Source organism: Elaeis guineensis, chromosome 3 (genome assembly GCF_000442705.2).
Source record: "Elaeis guineensis isolate ETL-2024a chromosome 3, EG11, whole genome shotgun sequence".
Taxonomy (NCBI): domain Eukaryota; kingdom Viridiplantae; phylum Streptophyta; class Magnoliopsida; order Arecales; family Arecaceae; genus Elaeis; species Elaeis guineensis.
Window position 1 is genome coordinate 91448179 of NC_025995.2, and position 21180 is coordinate 91469358.

General features: G+C 36.8%; 1 protein-coding gene across 1 annotated transcript; it reads left to right on the forward strand.

The window, feature by feature from the left end:
* The first annotated feature begins 16959 nt into the window (after positions 1–16959).
* On the forward strand, positions 16960–19198 carry LOC105042036 (protein TIFY 10a). Its single transcript, XM_010919140.4, has 5 exons — positions 16960–17235; positions 17804–17990; positions 18094–18362; positions 18592–18649; positions 18756–19198. Exons 1-5 carry the CDS (start codon positions 17082–17084, stop codon positions 18910–18912), a joined length of 825 nt encoding a protein of 274 aa, XP_010917442.1. The 5' UTR covers positions 16960–17081; the 3' UTR covers positions 18913–19198.
* Positions 19199–21180: the final 1982 nt, after the last annotated feature.

A 21180-nucleotide genomic window follows, 5' to 3' on the forward strand; every position in this document is an offset into this window, starting at 1 on the left:
GGATTGTGTTGGATTTCCATTGGATCAAGGATTACATAGCTTCGAAAAAAAAAAAAAAAAGAACTTCATAGATCTTTCTTTTATCCTACAATCCAACAGTTTTATGAATAGAATTCAAGCTAAGATTAGGATGGGCATTTAAAAAAAAAAGGGCTTGATCAAATAATAGGCCTGGTTCTTATAAGAAATCCAGTACAATTTTCAAACAAACCCTAAGCACCACCTAATTGATAACCATACAGGAATCAAATGCAGATTTAAAGTATCATAATCAGCTAAAAATAATCATCTAAAAAAAATGGAGTATTTGACTGGATATCTATCTAAACAACCACTCCCTAACCAAGGATTATCTAACATCCAAACATGCCTAAGTTTATGGTCTATTTCCAATAGATTTCATCAACAAGACAAGCTGATGCTTCGGCTACTATAACTTTCTATAAGCATCTAGGCTATCCAAATAGCATGCTAATCCTTTGTCATCATGTAAGAAGCCACATCTAAGTCCACACCACACCCCCATAACAACCCCGCCACCCCACTCTCTCTCTCTGCACCCTTCTAACAACTTAGGAATAAAAATAGAAAAATTAGCAAAGGATCACACAACACACCCTAGTCCGAGAGAGTGTGTTGAATTCCACCATAGCTGCTGCTGCTCTCATTTGAATATCAGATATCAGTCAACTATCACAATCAGAAATCGGCATTCATATATGTTTTCCAATCCGATACATTTTATATGATCATTGTATGTGTTTTGATTGGATAACAGATATTGACTCATAAGCCTCATATCCTATCCCAATTAAGTAATCCCTATTTTTTGCTAGAATTGATGAATCACTATTTGTCAACAGTTCCTATTAAAGGGAATGATTTAAATAATCGGCAAATCCTAAATTTTTCTTCCTGAATACACACTGATGATTTTAACCTATTATGATGAGAATTCAGTGCACTGAACCATGGCCCTTCATTCAATATGCCAAGCTAATTAAACCGCTAAAACCCAATTAGCTGTATATTGGGAAGTTGAAAGGCAGTTCCAACAGCCATTTCTTGTCAAAAACATTTGACAGAAGCTGAAGAGTTGGGATCCTCTCCTGTCTGGATTGGACTAGGGAGGACCAATTCTCTGACAGCCATACATGACTTGCCTAAAAAGATTCGGGTTGTATCTTTTGCGTAAAAGAATGGTTGATCTTTTTTTCATGAGGTCAATCATTAGATCGTGCTTTGCATGATTTTCAAAGCAGAATCGCCATGAAAGAAAATGATTTATCATTCTTTGAAAATTATAAAAAGTACAGTTCAATGATTGACGTCGTGAAAGAAGACCAACAATCTTTTGCATGAAAGATGCAACACAAACTCAACCCAAAATCCATGCTTGGCCGTAGTCATTAAACAACATCTATGTGGAGCCCGTCCAATCATGATCATCATGCCGGTAATAAATGGTTGTTATTGATGAATCAGAGCTCTCTCTCCATTTAAGATCGGAACCAAACAGTATCAAAATTCAAAACTGAAAGCGAAATCTGTTATGACTGAAGGGCCACAAGCTTGTATTTTGGGTAGCCCAAAATGAGTCGCTTATTAATTAATGCCCACATGAAAGCAACAACTAAAGACCATCAAAACTTCCAGTACAACCATCTGAAATATCATAATAAAAAGTAATGAAAGCTTCAAATTGAAGAAAGATCCACAGGAAGGATCACATAGACAGGGCCAATGAGAAATCAAGATATTGTCCTAAAAACAATTTTTTTTTTTTTTATAATAACTTTGAAGCCCATAGCAGAGAGTATCTAAGTGAAATGAGCTTCCAATGGGGTGGGACCTGAGATTTGGGGAGACTGATTCCGAAAGTCTCCAAGTAAAAGCCTCCATCATGGTGGAATTTCAGATGCAAAAGAGCTGCAACCTTTGAAGCCTTCATCTCCGATCATGTCCCCGAGCTGGGCATGTCAATTTACAATAGGAATCAAGATTTTTTTTTCTTCTTCTTTTTAATAAGATAGGTAAGTTATACCCATATGATATAAAAATATCATGCAAAGCAATGGGGACAAACAATAGATTAGTCCACTGCGCTTTTCCTGAGTGCTCCATTGTATAAGAGACAACCCAGTCCAGTCTCATTCATCTTCCGATAGATATACGTAGTACATGAACATGATTGTGGATTGGGTTGTCCCCAGTGTGATGGAGCACTCAGAAATGGACAATAAATCGGTTCGCAATCCTCTTCAGTTCTCCGCCAAAAGGCTTTGAAGTGTAGCATTCATGCCAGCCCAAAAATGCGTTCGACCCTTGTCTCGGGATAATTCGGAAAAATGGTATAAACGTTATAATATTTTATAATGAAGCTAGCCATCAACTCTCGTGCCCTATGATTGCTGGTATAAAAATAAATAATTTTATAATGAAGAGGCCTTGTTTCAGCGCACCTCTTCCGGAGGAACTGTCGAAGCTCGTGCCACATGACAGTTTCCTCCTTTCCCCTCACCTGAACAAGATAGAAGAACATAAAAATATTGAAAAAAAAAAAAGAAATTATTATCCTATCAAGATATTTTTTAAAAAAAAAATTTTGATATGTACAAATTGAGATATTAAATAAATATTATTTATGATAATCGTTAAGGATGATTTCATACTAACCGAAGTTACGAGCAAGTGGAAGATCCAAATAAATTTAGACCTTGTCAATCTCACCTTTCGACCGAACCATCTTGAATGGTATTATCAACATCTTGACTTCGGCCATCGATGCTGACTTTAGCCGTCGATCTTAGTTATCAGCATCAGAAAGATACTTTCGCTAGCTATATCATCGGCCGATTCGAGGTTTCCTTATCAGACCCGATCTGATTTGAAAATTTTACGTCTTTTTTCAAATTCAAACAACCACGATATAACAACTGATCATAGAGTAAATAAAGAAGAAGATAATGGACATATCTCATCCGATAAGCCAAAGTTAACCATTTGAGCCAGCATTCCCAACAAGACAAAAGATAACAAATATATCTCTTCCGATAAAATAGAAGATAATAGGCGAATCTCGTCAGATAAAATAAGACTAACCGTCTGATTCTTTTTTCTTCTCACGGCTCTTCAGCCTCATTTACAAAAAAAAGTCCATGAGGGACCCCCGAGGTATGAAAAAATCTCTCTTCAAATATGCTCACTTCTTCTGATCTGTGCCAGAGATCTAACTTGTACGTCGAAGGATTTCCGTCGGAGCCAACTCTGATTAGAGAATTTTTTATAGATCCTACTGCTGTTGTCCAGCCGTCGTCGATCTGCAATCGTCGTCAAACTCCAGTCAACCTGACCACAAGATGGATTTCTGTCGCAATAAATTGATGCTAAAGGAAGGATTTGAACCTTTGAGAGCTATGAGAAGACCAAGGCTGAACCTCTAAGAGCAAACTTTATGAAGGCCGAGCTCTCAAAGTTGACCAAACCAAGCCAATCTGAGGAGGTTGACCCAACAAAACCAACCTGGGGAGATCAAGATAACTAACCAAACTCTTTTTTAGGGCCTATAAGTAATATAAGATCGGATTGAAGACTTAAAAATCTTAGATTGGTCCGAAGCTCAAAAAACCTTTGATCGGCTTGAAATCGAAGGAGTCAATCTTGAAATCGAAGGAGTCTTTAATCGGCTCGAAATTAAAGGATCCTTTGATCGACTCAAAATCGAAAGAGTTTTTGATCGACTTGAAATTGAAAGAGAAGCAGAAGCATACGCCCCATGTCTTTGGTAGCTTTGACTTGATATATTTTCTTCGTTCGAACCAACTTTGGCTTGAACTCGAGAGTAGGGGGCTTATATTGGGGGTGATTACATACTAGCCAAAGACATGGCCAAGTAGAAGATCCAAGCAATTTCGGACTTTGCCAATCCTACTTTCCAGTTGAACCACCTTGAATGGTATTATCAACCTCTTGACTTCAATCGTCAATGCTAATTTCGGCCATCGATCCTAGTTATCAGCATCAGAGAGGCACTCCTGCCAGCCATGCCATCGGCCGATCCGAGGTCCTCTTGCCAGACCCAACTTGACTTGAAAATCCCGCACATCTTTTCAAATTCAAACAACCACGATATAATGGTTGGCTGAAGAGTAGATAAGATAATAAGCATATCTCATTTGATAAGTCAAAACTAACCATTTGAGTGGCATTCCCAATAAGATAAGAGATAATAAATATATCTCTCTCGATAAAGCAGAAGATAATTGGTGAATCTTATCTGATAAAGGAAGACTAACCGTCTGATCTTCCTTCCTTCTCACGGCTCTTCAGCCTCATATATAAACAAAGGCCCACAGGAGACCTCTAAGGTATGAAAAAATCTTTCTTCCAACACACTCATTCCTTTCCATCTAAATCAGAGATCTAACTTGAGCGTTGGAAGGTCCACTAGAGTCAACTCTAATCGAAGACTTTTCTTACAAGTTCTGCCGCCACCGTCCAACCTTCGCCGACTGATAGTCACCGTCAAGCTCTAGCCAACCCGATCTCAAAATAAATTTCTACCGCAACAGTAATTATACATGTAGCATCTCCTAACGTGAACAACTTATGGAACAATTGCTATAGATTTATCAAGAAATATTGGAATATATCTTTCTTTCCTCAAATGTTTAAAAGAAAATATGGCACTTTTTATCTAGATTGCATAAAACTTATAGATTTCATCAAATTTTATTTAATCCGATTAAGGTTTGAATTATTATAGTACAGGATTTTCCCGTCACATGCTATATGGTACATCTTCATATAAATCATGAGTTATAGATGCAAAACAATATAACTTAATACGTACTGCGGTACACCTTGGTGTGGCATATTATGTACATACAATGAATGGTTGGATTCTCAATTAGTCTGATGTTCTGATAAGAAATTACTTGTCGAAATGAAATATGCAACTCATCATGCTCCAATTTGTCCATCCATTCGGCATATCAACCTACTCCCAAAGTTACATATCAGCTTTTACACAACATTATCATGTTTTATAAGTTCGCACATTCCTTTACGCATTAGTTTCATTTTTTATTTTTTATTTTTTATTTTGGGTAAAGCTTTACACATTATAGTCGAAGAGGCCTTTTCATTTTGGCTATGGATATGTTGTAAATGGGTCCAAGTGTCTGGTTTCAAAAAAAAAAAAAAAAAAAAAGTTCCAAGAGCATGCGTCTTCTGTCCTTAAGTGAACTCGTGCTCTTGTGGTCCCAAAATGATGAGTACCTCTTCTATAAAATGGCAAAAGCTTTCTTTCCGTTTCTTTGCAAAATTGTACGTAAGTACTATACATTGAATAAATCATCCATTGATTACTAGTTTGTATCCGTAACATGCCTTCTATTTACCAAAGGAGTACTAACTAACCAGAATCACTTCTTCCCCGCTCATTGCGGCATTACTTTGTGGCAGCGGAGGATTGTACTTGTTACGGTCAAAGGCCAGAGAATCAGGTAATTTGGATAGTCGGCTTGTACCTCAATATTAGGACGATCAAAATCAAAAATTTAAATAACTCGGTGATTCGTTTATATTTTTGCACCGATGCATGAGATATTATTTATTTTGATCTCTGATACTGTTACACGAGATCTCACAATTTTATTTTTTAAAAAACTTCTCACGCAAAAGAAAAAATTTCAATCCATAAAAATCATACTTCTTTTTGACTCATAACTGATATGAGACTAAAATAATCCTTCCTACACCATAATAGTACTCATTGATGGTGCGATGCACAGAGGTCATGCGACCGACAGTAAAATTATTGATTGAATTACATCCATCAATTCAACTACAAACCAACATGCAAAAAGATGGATAAAAAAGAAATAGGAAGAAAAAAATGAAGCAATGTAAATGTATTTGTACATGTTGGTTCATGATTGGATTGATCCATCATCTCAGTGCTAGATCTGATGTAACTCAAAATTTCAAGAGTGATCGCACCTTATGTATTAGCCCACAAATTATTGGAGTTGTGAACAGGAAAGGGACAGTGCGGTGCAAGTGAATTAAAAAATGGTTAGCTGCCAATTTGGGAACTTTTGACGCCAACCTATAATCAAGTAATGTGCAAATACACCTTGTGGTAGTTAAGAGAAAATAGTGGAGAAAAGCATATAGAAGAGTATTTAAAAAGATAATAAAAATTGAAGTGCATGAGCGAACGATATCACTTCTTGCCATTGGATAGGAATCTTAATACACACGTAGAAAGAGATCTCTCCAAAATTTGGAAATTTTTTTTAAACAAAATGATAACTTTCTTTTTCTATTTACTTTTTTTTTTTTTTCCTTTTTACTCTATTTCTGTCTCCGCTGTCCTTCCCACCTGAGCGCATGGCATTGCGTGGATGGTTCGTTGGAATGTCCTCAAAAGCCTCCATGCACAGTGCATGTTAGGTACGCCGTGCAAATGCCTTGCATGCAGCCAAAGCAAAGCCTAATAATATGCTTATTTCTTTCACCCGAAATATGGAAGCAAACGAAGTCTTTCATTTTTATTCACTGTTTCACCACTTCTTTCCCCAAAAATTACAATCCTAAATTATTATCTATGAATCTTGATTAACGAAATTCATGCTTGATAAAATTTAGTGAAATACTACAGTTTTGCATGCAACTCAAGGCCCACGGAAGCTTTGAAGGGAATCAAACAATTGCTTCCATGATCCATGATTTCTTTTTGGTCAAATGTCATTAATCATTAATCATTTGAAGTATCTCTAGTTCTTCTAGGTTGAAAAGCTAAAAAAACTGGGAAAAACTAGGAAAAGAATCATTATAATAACTAGTTTTATTGCAAGCAACTCGTTTTATTCCCTATTTTAGACAAGCTTTTATACAAGATACAATCTTAGAAGCTGTTATTGTAAGAAATTGTCTCTCCTCCAACTAGGCTTTTGATGGGGGGTGTGTGTGTGTGTGTGTTTTTCCTCCTCTATTTAGAGGATATATTGCTAAAAGGGCCATCCCTACTCAGTCCCTCAACCTGGAGGCCAAGACCTACTGTAGAAGGCAAGGATGTCCATAGACATATTTTGCATGTTCTAGGGCATTTGAGATGCATCTCTGTTTTGGGGTTTTGGAGACCTTGTGAGGTTCAGGACTTTTGCATTTGGCGATTTTGTCCTCTTTTCACTTTCTTTACCATCATGAAATTTCCTTTAATCATGTTCGCTTGAGGATGTTGCCATTAAGTTGAACCACATTTATCCCAGTGTTCTTATATTTATGTCTGCTTTTGCTGTCTCAAAACTTAGTTTCTTTGCTCAATAGATGGAATGTTAGATGTTCTACAAAGACAAGAGTTCAAGGGGCTATTAGTTCAATCATCCTACAAATTGGGGAAAAAGGCCTCTCTTGTGATACAGCTAGCACATTAGTAGATAACTTTAGCCAAATTTAACCATCATTTGTCAATTTACTTATAAATATAAAGGAAATATCCTTCGGCTACTGCTCATTTAACCAATCATTTTTGCTTAGATAGCAAAAATATTATCTGATTTCCTCCTCCGGGACATGTGAAGGTCAATTTTGATGGGAGTATCAGGGATAGGAGAGGTGGAGTGGGCTTTGTCATATGTGGGTTCGATTCCAGATTAGTGATGGCAGGGGCAGTACTTGGTTGAGACCACGGTTTCTGGGGTGGAGCTCTATGTAGCCTAAGCTGGAGTTGCCTATGCATAGACTATGCTGGGGACAGACTATATAGATATCGAGGGCGACTCTGTGATTGTAGGGTTTTGGATTCAGGGATGTTCGCAGAGGGCGCCCAATAATCCTCTCTTGCAGGACATATATACCTTTCTTTTTGAATGCGCTGGATTCACGGTGAGACATGTCTTTAGGGAGGCAAATTCAGTAGCTGACTAGATGGCGGCCTATATTGCGAAGCACATTGAAGACACTTTGTGGATTTTCTTGGAGTCAACCCTGAGATAGTTTAGAGACATTTTGTTTTCTGATCTTTTTGAATATATTCATACAAAATTTGTTTGAATGATTCATCTTACAAAAAAAAAAAGGCATGGTTGAATTGGTTAAAGGCCATCTCTAAACTACAATGACAGAAAAAGACAGCTTTAAAAAATTATATATATATATATATATATATATATATATATATATATATATATATATATATATATATATATATATATATATATATATATATATATATATATATAAACTATAAAGTTTTTGTTATAGTGCTCTAAAAGATATATTAGTCTTTTATTGTTTATCTATTTCTGACCATTGTAATAAATATAGATCATTCAGATTTCAATCGATTAAAGTCTCAATATGCATGGCTAGTGTAGTAAACATTTTAAAGATTTGGATTATTTTATGTACAATTGAATTGATTTTTTTTTTTTAAAAAAAACCTTCTCCATAGGCTACCGAAGGCAAACATGGCATAGAGAAGTCACGGGCTCCGGGAGGTGGAAACTATAGGCGCACGTCGAGGGGGTGGTGGCATGAAGAAGCCATGGGCCACCTAAGGGAGGAGGCGGGGGTGAGGGGGGATGGACTACGAGTGAGGGAGTTAGGGGAGGGGCATGCGCAAAGTAATCATGGGCATTAGAGGGGGGTTGAGGGGCGTAGAGCATCCACGAGCATCGAGGAGAAGGGGGTGTGGGCGGGTGGCATGGAGAAGTCGGAGACTGCAAGGGGGTGGTGGGGACCGAGAGGGATGAGGGCAGAGGAGCCGCAGGTAGGGGTGGAGAAGATGAGGAAAAAAGAGCTACAGGTAGGGGGGTGGAGGAGCCATAGGTGGGGAGTCAGGTAGGTATGGAGGAGCCGCGAGTGGCACCGGGGGGGTGGGCACGAAGAATCCATGAGCAGAAGGAAGAAGAAGAAAGAAAATATAAATTATTTTTAAAAAATAATAAAATATATAAATATGATAATGTATGATATCTTAAATATTTTTTATAATAAAATATTATAAAAAAGTATCATAGTAAAATTCATATATATATATATATATATATATATATATATATATATAGAGAGAGAGAGAGAGAGAGAGAGGAAAGAAAAATGAATGGGTAAAGTTAGAGGAGGGATGCGAGTTAGATGGTTAAAGTTATTTCACCTTGCTCTAAAATAACTTTAGCTATGTTAGCTAGTTAAGGCTATATTTGATTTCTGGATAGCTAACCAACTCGGGTGCTTATCAAGCATCATTTAACCATACATTTTTTAGAAGATTGCAAGAGTATCGTTTGGTTGTCAGAAGTATAAATTAAGTTGTTAGGTGTGGCATTTTAGATTATATAGAAAAAAAAAATTAATAATAGTTAAAGATAAAAGGTGAGATGGGAAAGATAAAATGGAGAAAAAAATAATAAGAAGCTTAACCATCTTGTAAAAGTTATTCCTACTCCATACTCTAACATATTTTTAACCATGTTTAGCCAGTTAGGTGGCATTGACCAGCTAAGCTCAACCAGCCACATAATTTGGTTTTTTGGTTCATTAAAAGCTTGTTTGTGAAATTTAACACTATTGTGTTGGATTTCAATTAGATTATGGATTACATAGTTTCAGAAAAAAAATATATAGATCTTTTTTTTTCTTTTTCTATCCTACAATCCAAAATTTTTATAAATAGAATTTAGATTAAAATTAGGAGGGACATTTAACAAAAGGGTTTGACCGACTAAGAGCTCTGATTCCTAAAAAAAATCTAGTACAATCCTATTGGATTCCCCAACAAACCCTAAGCACCACATAACTGGTGATTGCAGGAAACAAATGCACCTTTAAAATATCATAATCAGCTAAAAATAATCATTTAAAAAAAAAAAAAGGAGTGTTTGGTTGGATATCTATCTAAATAACTATTCCCTAACCAAGGATTATCTAGCATCCAAACATGCCGAAGTTTATGGTCTATTTTCAATAGATATCGAAAAAAAAAGTATGTTTTTTAGAAGCTCTGAGAAAAATTCTTTCTTTCCTCTAATCTTCGAGCACCAAGGCCTCCTCCAACAGATCACTTCTTTCAGCAACCAATCGATGCAGGCCGACCACCAGACCCCTCTCTTTTCTACTTCTCTCTCTCCCTCTCTTCTTCTCTCCCCCTCGTCTCTCTCTCTCGCGTTCTTCCTCCATCCTCTTCTTTTTTTTCTTCACTGACTGTTCTCAAGAGCTGGCGAGGCTATCTCCGATTGGAGTCGGTTTTTCTTTTCTCTCTTTTTCTTGTTTCTTATTCCTCTTTCTTTCACATTGGAACCCCCTCTCCCCCCCCCGAATGAGCCCCTCACCCTCTTTTTGCTGCCGACTGTCGACCCCCTCTCTGTCTTTCCTACCTCCCTCCCCCTCTCTTTTTTCCTATCTCCTCTCTTTATTTCTTTTCTACTTCTCTTTCTCTCTCCGTTCCGACCTCATTTTTTATTAAGAGCTGTGTTCCATCAAGGCCGGCCGGCCATCGCCCCCTCTCTCATTTCCCATCTTCTCTCTCTCTATTTCTTTTCTACTTCTTCTTTTCTTTCTGGGATCAATTTAAATTTGATTAAGAATTTGAATTTGAATTTCAAATATTGATAGGATGTTGGAGACTTTTCATTTTCTCATGCATATTTTTTTTAATCAATTTAAATAATTTTTTTAATTAAAAATTTAATAAATTTTATCAACGAGACAAGCCGAAGCTTCTGCTACTGCAGCTTCCCATAAGAATCGAATCTCCAAGAGAATTAAAAAAAAAAAAAAGGACAATACGGAACTTCTGGATAATGCCACTCGATACCATAATAGGTGCGTATAAGATTGGCCTCTCTGGCATTCTCCGTTCCGAAGACTTGCAAGGAGGGAAGGAAAAAAAAAAAAAGTCCTTCTAAACTCTCGCACGTGCTGGAAATAATAGTAATCGAAAATTCGAGCCACCGTATTCCAGCTAATTGTCGAATCGACACGCTAAGGTAGACGGGAACCGCAGGCACGTGACGCGTTGTATTCCCTTCCAAAACCGGGAAAGTCGCGACGGAATTTGGCCCCCGTCTTTGTCATGACATCGTCCATGATGCGATAAGTCATACTTGTGGGCCTCCAACATGTGGGGCTCAAAGGACCCAACTCTACAGCAGGTGAGACGGCAAGTTATACCCCACACCACTGGCCCTGCACTATGCCAAATTCTCCTTTCTATCAGCCAATCACCGAATAATCATCTGATGAATAGAGTCTACGAGAAGAAGATAAAATGATTAATATGATGTACAATTATATAATATATATGATGTAGGATATAATTTTTCGAAGAGATAAAGATTAGTAAAAAAATTTTGTACCAAAGGATGGTACCATGATGGAGAGAGGCATTTTATCCTTTGTTTGGTTATTGGGTTGTGCCACTTGAAGCAAACGATAGGATTCGGCTTTTTCAAAAAAAAATGATATTGTAGAAGTTTATAATATTTTGGTGTTATTGATGATTTTACAACTCAATAGCAATGAGCATAAATATAACCAGCTGGATCAAAGTGCAATTTATCTAAATCTTCTTTGGAAAATCATAAAAACATAATAATAAAGTTCATAAGGAAGGATGGGTTCAACTCAGAAGAGCATTGGCCTTCATTTCCACATCCGCAGACTTTATTGAATAGCTGACTTGGTCTGAGGATCTGGGCTCAGATTTACTGGATTAGTATGTGATGGAGAATGGGGAATACTCATGGTTACGGTCATGGAACGGGTTGAGTGTTACATCGCTGATAAAGCAGATGTCGATCACGTGTTCTTATCGCGTTAAAGAAGGACCGGATTCTCAGGCCAGGTGGGGCTCACGTGTCTGGAGTCGGGGAGAATGGAAACACCTTCAACTTGATACCAATAATTTATAATCTATCAAATATAATATTTCAAAATATTATAATTATATAATTACAAAAATAATTTTCGGTTATGTTATTTTTTAAAAAATATATATGTTTAAGTACATTATAATTATGCTATTGCAGATATATATTTTTTAAATATTTTTTCTAGATATATATATATATATATATATTATTAAAAAAAATATTTTCAGTTATGTTATTTTTTAAAATTATATATTTTCAGCTGTAGATGCCAACAGCTGGCAGCAGTCGACATTTTAAGCCCATGGCTTATGAGGTCACTTGGGACCCACCGCTCTTGGCCAACACTGTTGTAATCTCTCTATCTCTCTCCCCATCTGTTGAATTATAATGGATCAATATCAGATAATTGATGGTGATAAAATTAATAATGAGTAAATTTTTGGGGGGCAATTACTTGGATGTTTTGTCGCAAATCTTTTTGTTGAGAAAGTTTTGGGATAAATTATTAGAAGAGTGAATAGCCCCACTTTACATATTTTCCTTAAATCCTTAAAAAAATTCAAGGAACTCAGTTACAAAACCTTCTTGATAATAGCATCAGCCAACATTTAATGGAGCCTTCATTTATAATTTCATATATTTCACACGTGCTGTCCTAATAGGAAGGCATGGTCTCACGTCACGCTTTCCCATTATAACTATAATACATGTGTCAAAGTCGCAACTGAAGCTGGTCGAATTAGATGATTGCGAGGTCAAACTTAAACTAGACCCTACCCTATTAAATTTGAGCCTAAGACTTTTACCCCACCTACTTCAGTCGCAAAGGTAATAAGATGCCGAATATAAGCAAGCTTTGTGCATTGTTACTTTAAACCCTGGTGATTGAAGTAAATATCACCCAAAAAAAAAAAAGAAACAGTGCAAGCTTTGTGCACTGTTACTTAAAACCTTGGAGATGGAGGTAAAATGTTTTCATGGATTCCAAACGAAAAAGAGAGGCCTAGCAGCTCCACTTACCAAGGAACAAAAAAAAGTTGGATTCCAACTGAAAAGCAGAGGCCTAGCAGAATATACCCAAAAAAAAGAAAAAAGAAAAAAAAGGTAAGCAATCAAAGCCGTGTTTGTGTTGCCATTTTAGGTCTTGCATGTCTAGGGTAAGGTTGTCAGCTTGGGTTGGGTCCAACTTTCTCGGAATTGGAATGGGTTGGACCCTTTGAAAGTTTCTAAGTGACTACAAATAAAGTATTGGTGTGTACGTGCCAGGTCTGGTATAGACCACAACACAAATTGCAAATATTTATCCAGGGAGGGTGGAGTTGGTTGGGGGAGGGAGAGAGAGTGATGGTCAAAGCGGGACACCCACCCGCCCCGGACTTGGGGCCCCCACCCGGTTTGAAGCACGCTCCTCATTTGGCGGCATGTGACACGTTGATCGGACGGCTGTCGTGTCGAGAGTGTGAAAGCATCTCTGATCAGGACCACGTGATGCCGACCGGACCCTAATGTCCCGGTACCGGCTCCATTGGGCGGGGGTGAGCCGTCGCCATCGGTGGGCCCCCAGCGTTTTCCACGTGAATCTCTCGCAGTGGATGCCCGGTGCCGAAACGCGAGACGCTAGTTAGTGGAAACCCCAGCCGTGGCAAGTTATTTTTGTTTTTTTCTTAAGAAAAAAATATTAGAGGGACGATCCTTAACTTCGGCCGTGCCAGAAACTTCCTCGATGTTTCGAAACTCATCCTCAACCTTTCCGACCAAAAGAGAATATTAATCTGCCATTGCAAATAACGAAAATTCTCTTTTACTTTTTTTTTTAAACCTATCTGAATTTCTTGTTTGACCATAACCTGAGTTCCGCTCATTTCTTTAAACTTTACTTTTTTTTATATATATTTTTTACCACGAGCTTTCGAACTCTGCTTTTTTTTTTTTTTTCTTTCTTTCTAATTATAAATAAACAATCACACTACTTTAACATGAATATAATCTATAAAATCAAAAAACAAAAAATCTTAGAGGATCCACGAGCAAATCTCACCCTATTGTAGGTCCATTCACCAATATGCTCAATAGCATAAAATATAATCTAATCTGTGGGACTATTTATCTTCCAAAAGATATGTCAAACAGACATAGCAATGAAATTATGAAGAAAAATTCAAATGTCATAGAGAAGTGATGGACTTTCAACCGCTTCATATTATCTCAGATCCACCTAATAATAGTGGTAGAATCTTCTTGTGTGAAAATTATCTCCATCCGCAGCTCCTATCTAATGCAGATAATGCCGTCCAGACGGCTCAAAGTATAGCTCCTGAAATAATAGGCTCAAAAAAATATGAGCCTCCCGCAACTAGCAACCTAACATTTAGATCCCGGATGACATAGCCAACACTATCCCTACCATCTCTAACACTACTATTAAAATTGATCTTGACAAATTTCGAACAAGAGGCTCACAGGAAATGAAAATAACCTTTTGGATTGCTATAGAAGTAGTATAGGAGTTTCAGAAATCAGGGACGTCAAGAGACGGGCTAGTAGCGTCAAAATAATTATACTCCACGACCAAGCAAATAGCTCTCTCTAGCATTTGGTGTGCAAATACCATCCTAATTTTGAAGATCAGACTATTCTTAATAAGCGAGATAGTCAGATCTGATGGGCGATATACATCATCTTTTCCTCAGGTATAGATTGATCCCTCAACCATACTCCAACAAATTGCATCCAAAAAGAGGTCTAGCTAAGGGCTGCTGTTCATCTTTCATGGCTAACCATCCATCTTTTTCCAAATCAACTTCACCTTTGGACAACATAGGAGGGCATGCTCTATCGACTCGTCCTCCAATTTGTAGATTGGACAAAAAATTAAAAATTTCATACCCTATTCCTAAATAACATATGTATTGAAAATCACCAACAATTCGATGCGTCATCCCATTCAGGTTATCCCTTCATTTTTATGCACCACCGAAGCAACCATTCTTAGAATTTTTCTCTTCTTTTTTTCTTTTTTTTCTCTCAAAGAAGTTCCAAACTCTAAATTTCTAAGAAAAACAAGGATCGGATGGAAACCAGCAATTTTTTAAAATCATTCTTCAAAAAGTCTTACAAATAAATTTGAAATCATATGGCCAATATTCTTTAGCCGCTAGAAGCCTTAAATAGAGGGAAAAAAGCTATAAAAAAGAAAATTAATTTTAGATAATAAATTTGATGGATTCCAACAAATGACTAAATCTTTAATTCATCGAACAAAAATTTGATGATTGTAAAAAAAATTATTTTTTTGATCCAAACCATTCAATCCTTCCTTTAGTATATCAAAAGAAAGCCCCAAATTTAAAATTAATTTCACAGTACCCACAAAAAGTTCAATTTTTTCCGCATGAATCCCCCTCAAATTCTTAACTTGCTCCCATTTCAGTCACCAAAATACCTTAAAAACGATTCTATACCAAAAAAAAAATCTTAAAAATAAAAAAAAAATATAAGTAAAAATGCACTCCTCCGATTTTTTTGAAGGAATGGAGTGGGGATTTTTTCCATCCAGATTAATGAGCAAAATCCAATATTTTTGCTCTCTATGAGATGGATTTGAGTTTGGATGATCTAATGGTGATTTCTTTTAGAATTTAATGATGAAAAATGTATTGAAATTTCAGCAGAAAAAAAGAGAATGTAGAGAAACATGAAGATCGGAGATCTTCCTTCTTCAGGTTAATGAACAACATTTGATCTTTTTTGTTCTTGATGAGGTGGATTTAGGATCGGATGATCCAATGGAGATTATTTTTTTAGAATTTAATATCAAAAAATAGATTGAATTTGGGAAGAAAAAAAAAAGAATGAAGAAGAAAATGAAGAGGAGATTGCACGGTACCAAGTGTATTTTTTTCTATAATAATTTTATATGATCATATGTCTAGCCATCCGAATTATCCGATTTTTGACTGCAACAGCTAGCATTTTGCCAACAGATGAGCCGATTTGGAATAGTTTAGAAATTCGAAGGTATTTATTAAATAATTTAAAGTATTTTTGATTTTTTGGAAGCAGTGATGATTCCTGTGCATTATTTTATAGAGACATCTAAAAAAGAGGACCACAGCGTTGACGTTATGTCCAAGGCTACCCGCTCTTCTAAAATTTTTAGGAAAAACAATTTTTGGCATCTCAAAGTCGATGCACTTGATTGTCGCTTGTGCTTCATGAAACCCGGATGGGCATGTCTGCTAAAGCATGGCACATCTTAATGAAGGGATTAGAAAGATGGTTCACAAGAAAATTGCCTCCATGGATCCTGGATTGCTTTGATTCACAGAAACTTAGGCTTATATCAAGGTGATTGGTATAATCTTGAGCCTTATGTAAGCAATCATGGTAATCTCATTTTGGTCAGGTTTCATTTGTTGTGATTATACAGTGACTAAAAGGAAGTTAGCAGTTTAACCAATCACTCGTGATTTAGTTTATCCATTTTTACCAAAGCAAACAATGATGATAGCGATCCACTACAACCATAATTATCCATATTTAGAATAAATCAAGCCACGATTCCCAATCGAGCAGTTCACACTCATGAGTACCTTTGTAGAGCAATAACGTGATACTCGTAATTGCTTTTTCCTTCACATGAGTGTAGGTTTAGGTAAGGCATCAAACTTGTTCCACCCAAAAAAAAAAAACAACGAAGTCACATGTAACGTTGGATCAAGTCCATGACCGTCGTCATCTTGCTCTCTCTTTCTCTCTCTCTTTTTTTTTTTTTTGGTAAGACATCTTGCTCTCTCTTTCGGTCAAGTCCATTTCACAAGTTTCAGCTGCACCACTCCGTATTGAAGTGCCCCGTATTTTATTATATTCTTGTGCTGCCTACAAAGTGGACTCTGTCCACCATTGACACCACGTGTTTCTTTTGAATTAGTTTTATTTTTCCTTCTTTCTCCACCTCTTTCCTTTTCCTTTATTTTCCTCTACCCAAAACACACGTGCCTTTAGACTCCTCTCTCTCTCCCTTCTCTCTCTTTCCGTGCCTCAGAGAGCACAGGAATTTATAAGGACAAAGCCAAGAAACTTACAAAAGGATTTAAAGAGGATAAAGAGAAAGAAAGAGTTTGGAAAGGGGAAGCTAGGAAGGAAAAGAGGAAAGAGGAATAAAAGGAGAGGAGTTGGAGAGGAGAGGAGAAGAGAGAAGGGATGGCAGATAAGATGGGGAAGAGAACGGAGAAAACGGTGGAGAAGTCCAGCTTCTCTGTCACCTGTAGCCGCTTGAGCCAGTTCTTGAAGGGGAAGGGAAGCTTTGGCGACCTGGGCCTCGAAATCGCCCCTCGGCCAATTGAACAAGCCAGAGGTGAGATTTTTGTCCAAAGTTTTCGTCGTTCTTCTTGTTCCTTTATCTGTTTCTCCTACCACCTTTCCTCTGGAATGAGCTCAAGTTGAGATTTTTATGTCAGATTTCGTAGTTTTATGGGGATTTCTGTGGAATATCTCTTTTTTAGTTGTATTGGAACCAGAGAAATATATTTGGTAGATTTGATTCTAGATTTCTTAAAATTTTTCTCAAAGTTATTTTCTTTGTTGAATTTAAAAATGATCTAAGGAAAATTGTATTTTCTTGGAACTAAGAGATAGATAATTCTGGCTTCAAACTCCTCAAAATATCTTCTCGCTTGGAATTTAAAAATCAAAGAAATGCGGTGGAATCTAAGTTAAGTTTTTTTTTTTTTTAAATTCTGTACTTCCATGTTTTATTATGTAGCTCTTTAAACTTTCATTTCCCTTTTTTTCTCCTCCTTTTGGGTTTGAATTTTTATCTGCACGTTTGACTCGCTTATTGTCATAAAATTCAGTTATATTCTAAACTTTTTAAGTAAATCTAATTGCATCCAATTATTAACTATTTTTTTTTTCTACTTCAGGAATAATTCGGGCACCCACCACCACCATGAAATTGATGCCAGGGGTTGATGTGTCGGAAGAAGACCATTCCGAAAATGGCGCAGGCCAAACTGCTCCAAAATCTATGGACCTTTTCCCCCAACACACCGGTTTTGACTCTGTTCTTGCCCCGGCTAAGGTGGAATCTAGCATGAGTTCACATAATAAGTAAGCCTTTTTGATTCCTAATTTTCAAAAAAAAAGACAAAAAAGTCAAGTACAAGATCTTATTTGCTCATCAACTTAATTCCCATGCCTTTGATTCATATAGGGAGCCAGAGAAGAATCAGTTGACGATCTTTTACGCCGGAAAAGTGTTGGTTTTCGATAATTTTCCAGCGGAAAAAGTCAAGGATTTGATGCAGATGGCAATGAAGGAGAGCTTAACTGCTCAAAATTTGGGTTTCACCACCCCTTCATCAACTGCAGCAAGAGTTGATTTTTCTCACCAAACTAGCCCTAATATTGCATCCACCACCGGCAGCCAACCGGTGGTGCTTCAAAATAGCATGCCAAAACCTCCTCAAGCCAATGCTTCAGGTATCAATCATTTCTCAATTGAAGATAAGTTTTTTAAAATTATATGTTAATTTAGTGTAAGGTTATTGTAGATTTGCTTGCATTTGTGGCTTAAGAATGTTTTATAACGGGCTTCCAACCTAGTATGATGTGTTAGTTCTATAGCATCTAGTTTGATCGATTCATGATTTAGTATTATAGTCAATTATTATAAGTAATATTGATGTATTTACTTCTTGTTGAATAACAGATATGCCCATTGCAAGAAGGAATTCCCTCCATAGATTCCTTGAGAAGAGGAAGGATCGGTGAGTGTTTCATGCATCATCGATCATGTAAAATTTTTGTAATGGAAGACTAGGAGTCATTTGGGGAATAATTGAAGACTAACAATTTTGTTGTTAACTTTTTCAGGATTAGCACCAAAGCACCATACCAAGTGAATGCTGCTGCTGCTGCTGCTTCTTCGGCAGCAGTGGATGCGGCCAAGGCAGAGGATAGCGAGTCCTGGCTTGGTCTAGGTCGACCAGTTACAAAGCCAGAGAGCTCTAATTCAGAGGGTAAAAGATAGGAGATGCGATGTAGAAATTTTCTGAAGACCATCTGACTTGAATGCAGTTCTTGCTCTATGCTTCCTACTTTAGATACACAGGTCTGAGATGGAGAAGTGGATGCACTGACTGAATTCTGTAACCTGGAGCAAGTGTAAGGGCAAGGGTGATTTTATAAATTAGCAAGAATAATGTCATCATTATTCTTCAGGATTAGACATAGAAGTCGAGTTCTTTTTTAGCAGCTGGTAGGTCATGACTGCAATACAGAGTGGAAGACAAAAAATAAATTGATGATTACAATCATATGCATAAAGAATGTTTATCATCATTCTAAATCTTATGTTTAACCAATAGTCTTGTTTAACTAATATTACTGCATTTGTAATTTATGCTCTCTCTCCCCCTCCCATTCATACGGAGTTTTCATTTCCTCTTATCTTCATAACAACAAATTTCTTAGCATCAATCAAACTTAGAAGCTCGGTGCATTATTAAGTGGTCTCTAGAAGCACCTCCATAAATTGAATAGAGCACAATAATTTTTTGTTTACTTGGAGCAATTAGAACAGCCACCTAATTAGTCCACTGCCATAATACAACCTAGGTATGCCACATCTGTCCTTCTTCGCATTATATAATTGAATCAAAAAAATAAAACAACCCGAGCAAACATATCAGCTGGATGAATGGCCACTCCATGCCATGTACATCAATGGGAAAGAGAGGGTATTTTCACTCTTTAAATCCATCTTTACCCTGTGTTTGTATATTCTAATCTATGATAAATATACTTGTTCTGTTTCTTTCTCATCTTTAATAGAATCAAAAAAGGACCGTCAGAAAAAAGTAAAGGAGTGTTTGTCCTTTTTTTTTTCTTTTTTCTTCAAGGTTAATAAAAGTATGTTTGCCAGGTTGGATCAATAACAAAAGAAAATACATGATCGGTTGTGAATCAAAGCACTTCAATTCTGTCAAAAGATGCATCTTTTCACAATGGAAACAATAGGAACCATCCATCCATCAATCTGGATTACTTCCTTATGATCAAAAGCCGATACAATCAACTATAACATAACAACTGGAAGCCATCATCTTCCATCAGTCGCCATTGCCATTTTTTTGATGGAGATTTCCTAGAGGTCATAGGACTGTTTGGTACGCATCCATCCAAAGTGGTTGCTGCTTTTGAGAAAGTTAGGTCCTTAGCGTTGAAGACACATTCTTACTCGAAACTTTTTACACTGTGACACTTTGCCCATTACTTGTGAAGTATTGCAATCACGTGTAGGATTCCCCCACCTTCGCCTTTAGAATTTTTGTTGGACCACACATTATTTTAAGTCCATTCGTACACGGTTTGGCGGCCTCTTAACACGGGTTCTTGACTGTAGCTCCAGTTTGGTATGTAGAATATGAGAATTTGATGCTCCTCCTTGTGGATGTCCATCCATCTACGTGCCACCGTCACAGCCGTGCTTCCTGACCAAAGAATACGTTGCTTGTGCCCAGAAAACATGCAAGGTTGTAGGTTAAACAATAATCCTCAATGTTTGATTGCCCACAATGTTGTGTTTGACTTGGCAATTGACTTCGTGTGACACCTATAGTCGCATCTTACTATTATTTTATGCGACGAACTATATATTATCACATTGGCTAGAAATTTTGATATTTTTTGTCGGAGGAGTCGTGCAGGCACGTGCTTAGTTTTACATCAATATTTATATAAGGGCAAAGAGTCTAAATAACATCTTTTATTTAATTATATTAGGTAAGATTTGGCGATTAGTGAACCCGATTCAAGTTCATATGGACTGAGAGGCACTAGATCCTTTTTAGGCTATGGATTGATTGTAGTATGTATGATTGGATTTGGTCTCTTACTGCAAAGATGCCGTGGCTTAAATACACAGTCATGCGTTTGGTCATAAATAATTGTATGTTGGAGAATTTTGGACACTTGTTCATAGTAAAAATACCCAAGTAGGATCTTATAACTAGTAACTATGGATTGGTTGTAGTATTTATGATTGGATTTGGTCTCTTACTTCAAAGATATCATGGCTTAAATATATAGTCATGTGTTTAGTCATAGATAATTGTATGTTGGAGAATTTTGGATATTTGTTCATGATCAAAATATTCAAATAGAACCTTATAACTAATATTGTTAGATAAGATTCTGAATTATTTTAAATGGTACGAGAGAAAAACCAACTCATGACCTATGTGTGATTGGAAGGCATTATAATATAAGTCCTTTTCAGATTAACTACGAGCTGATT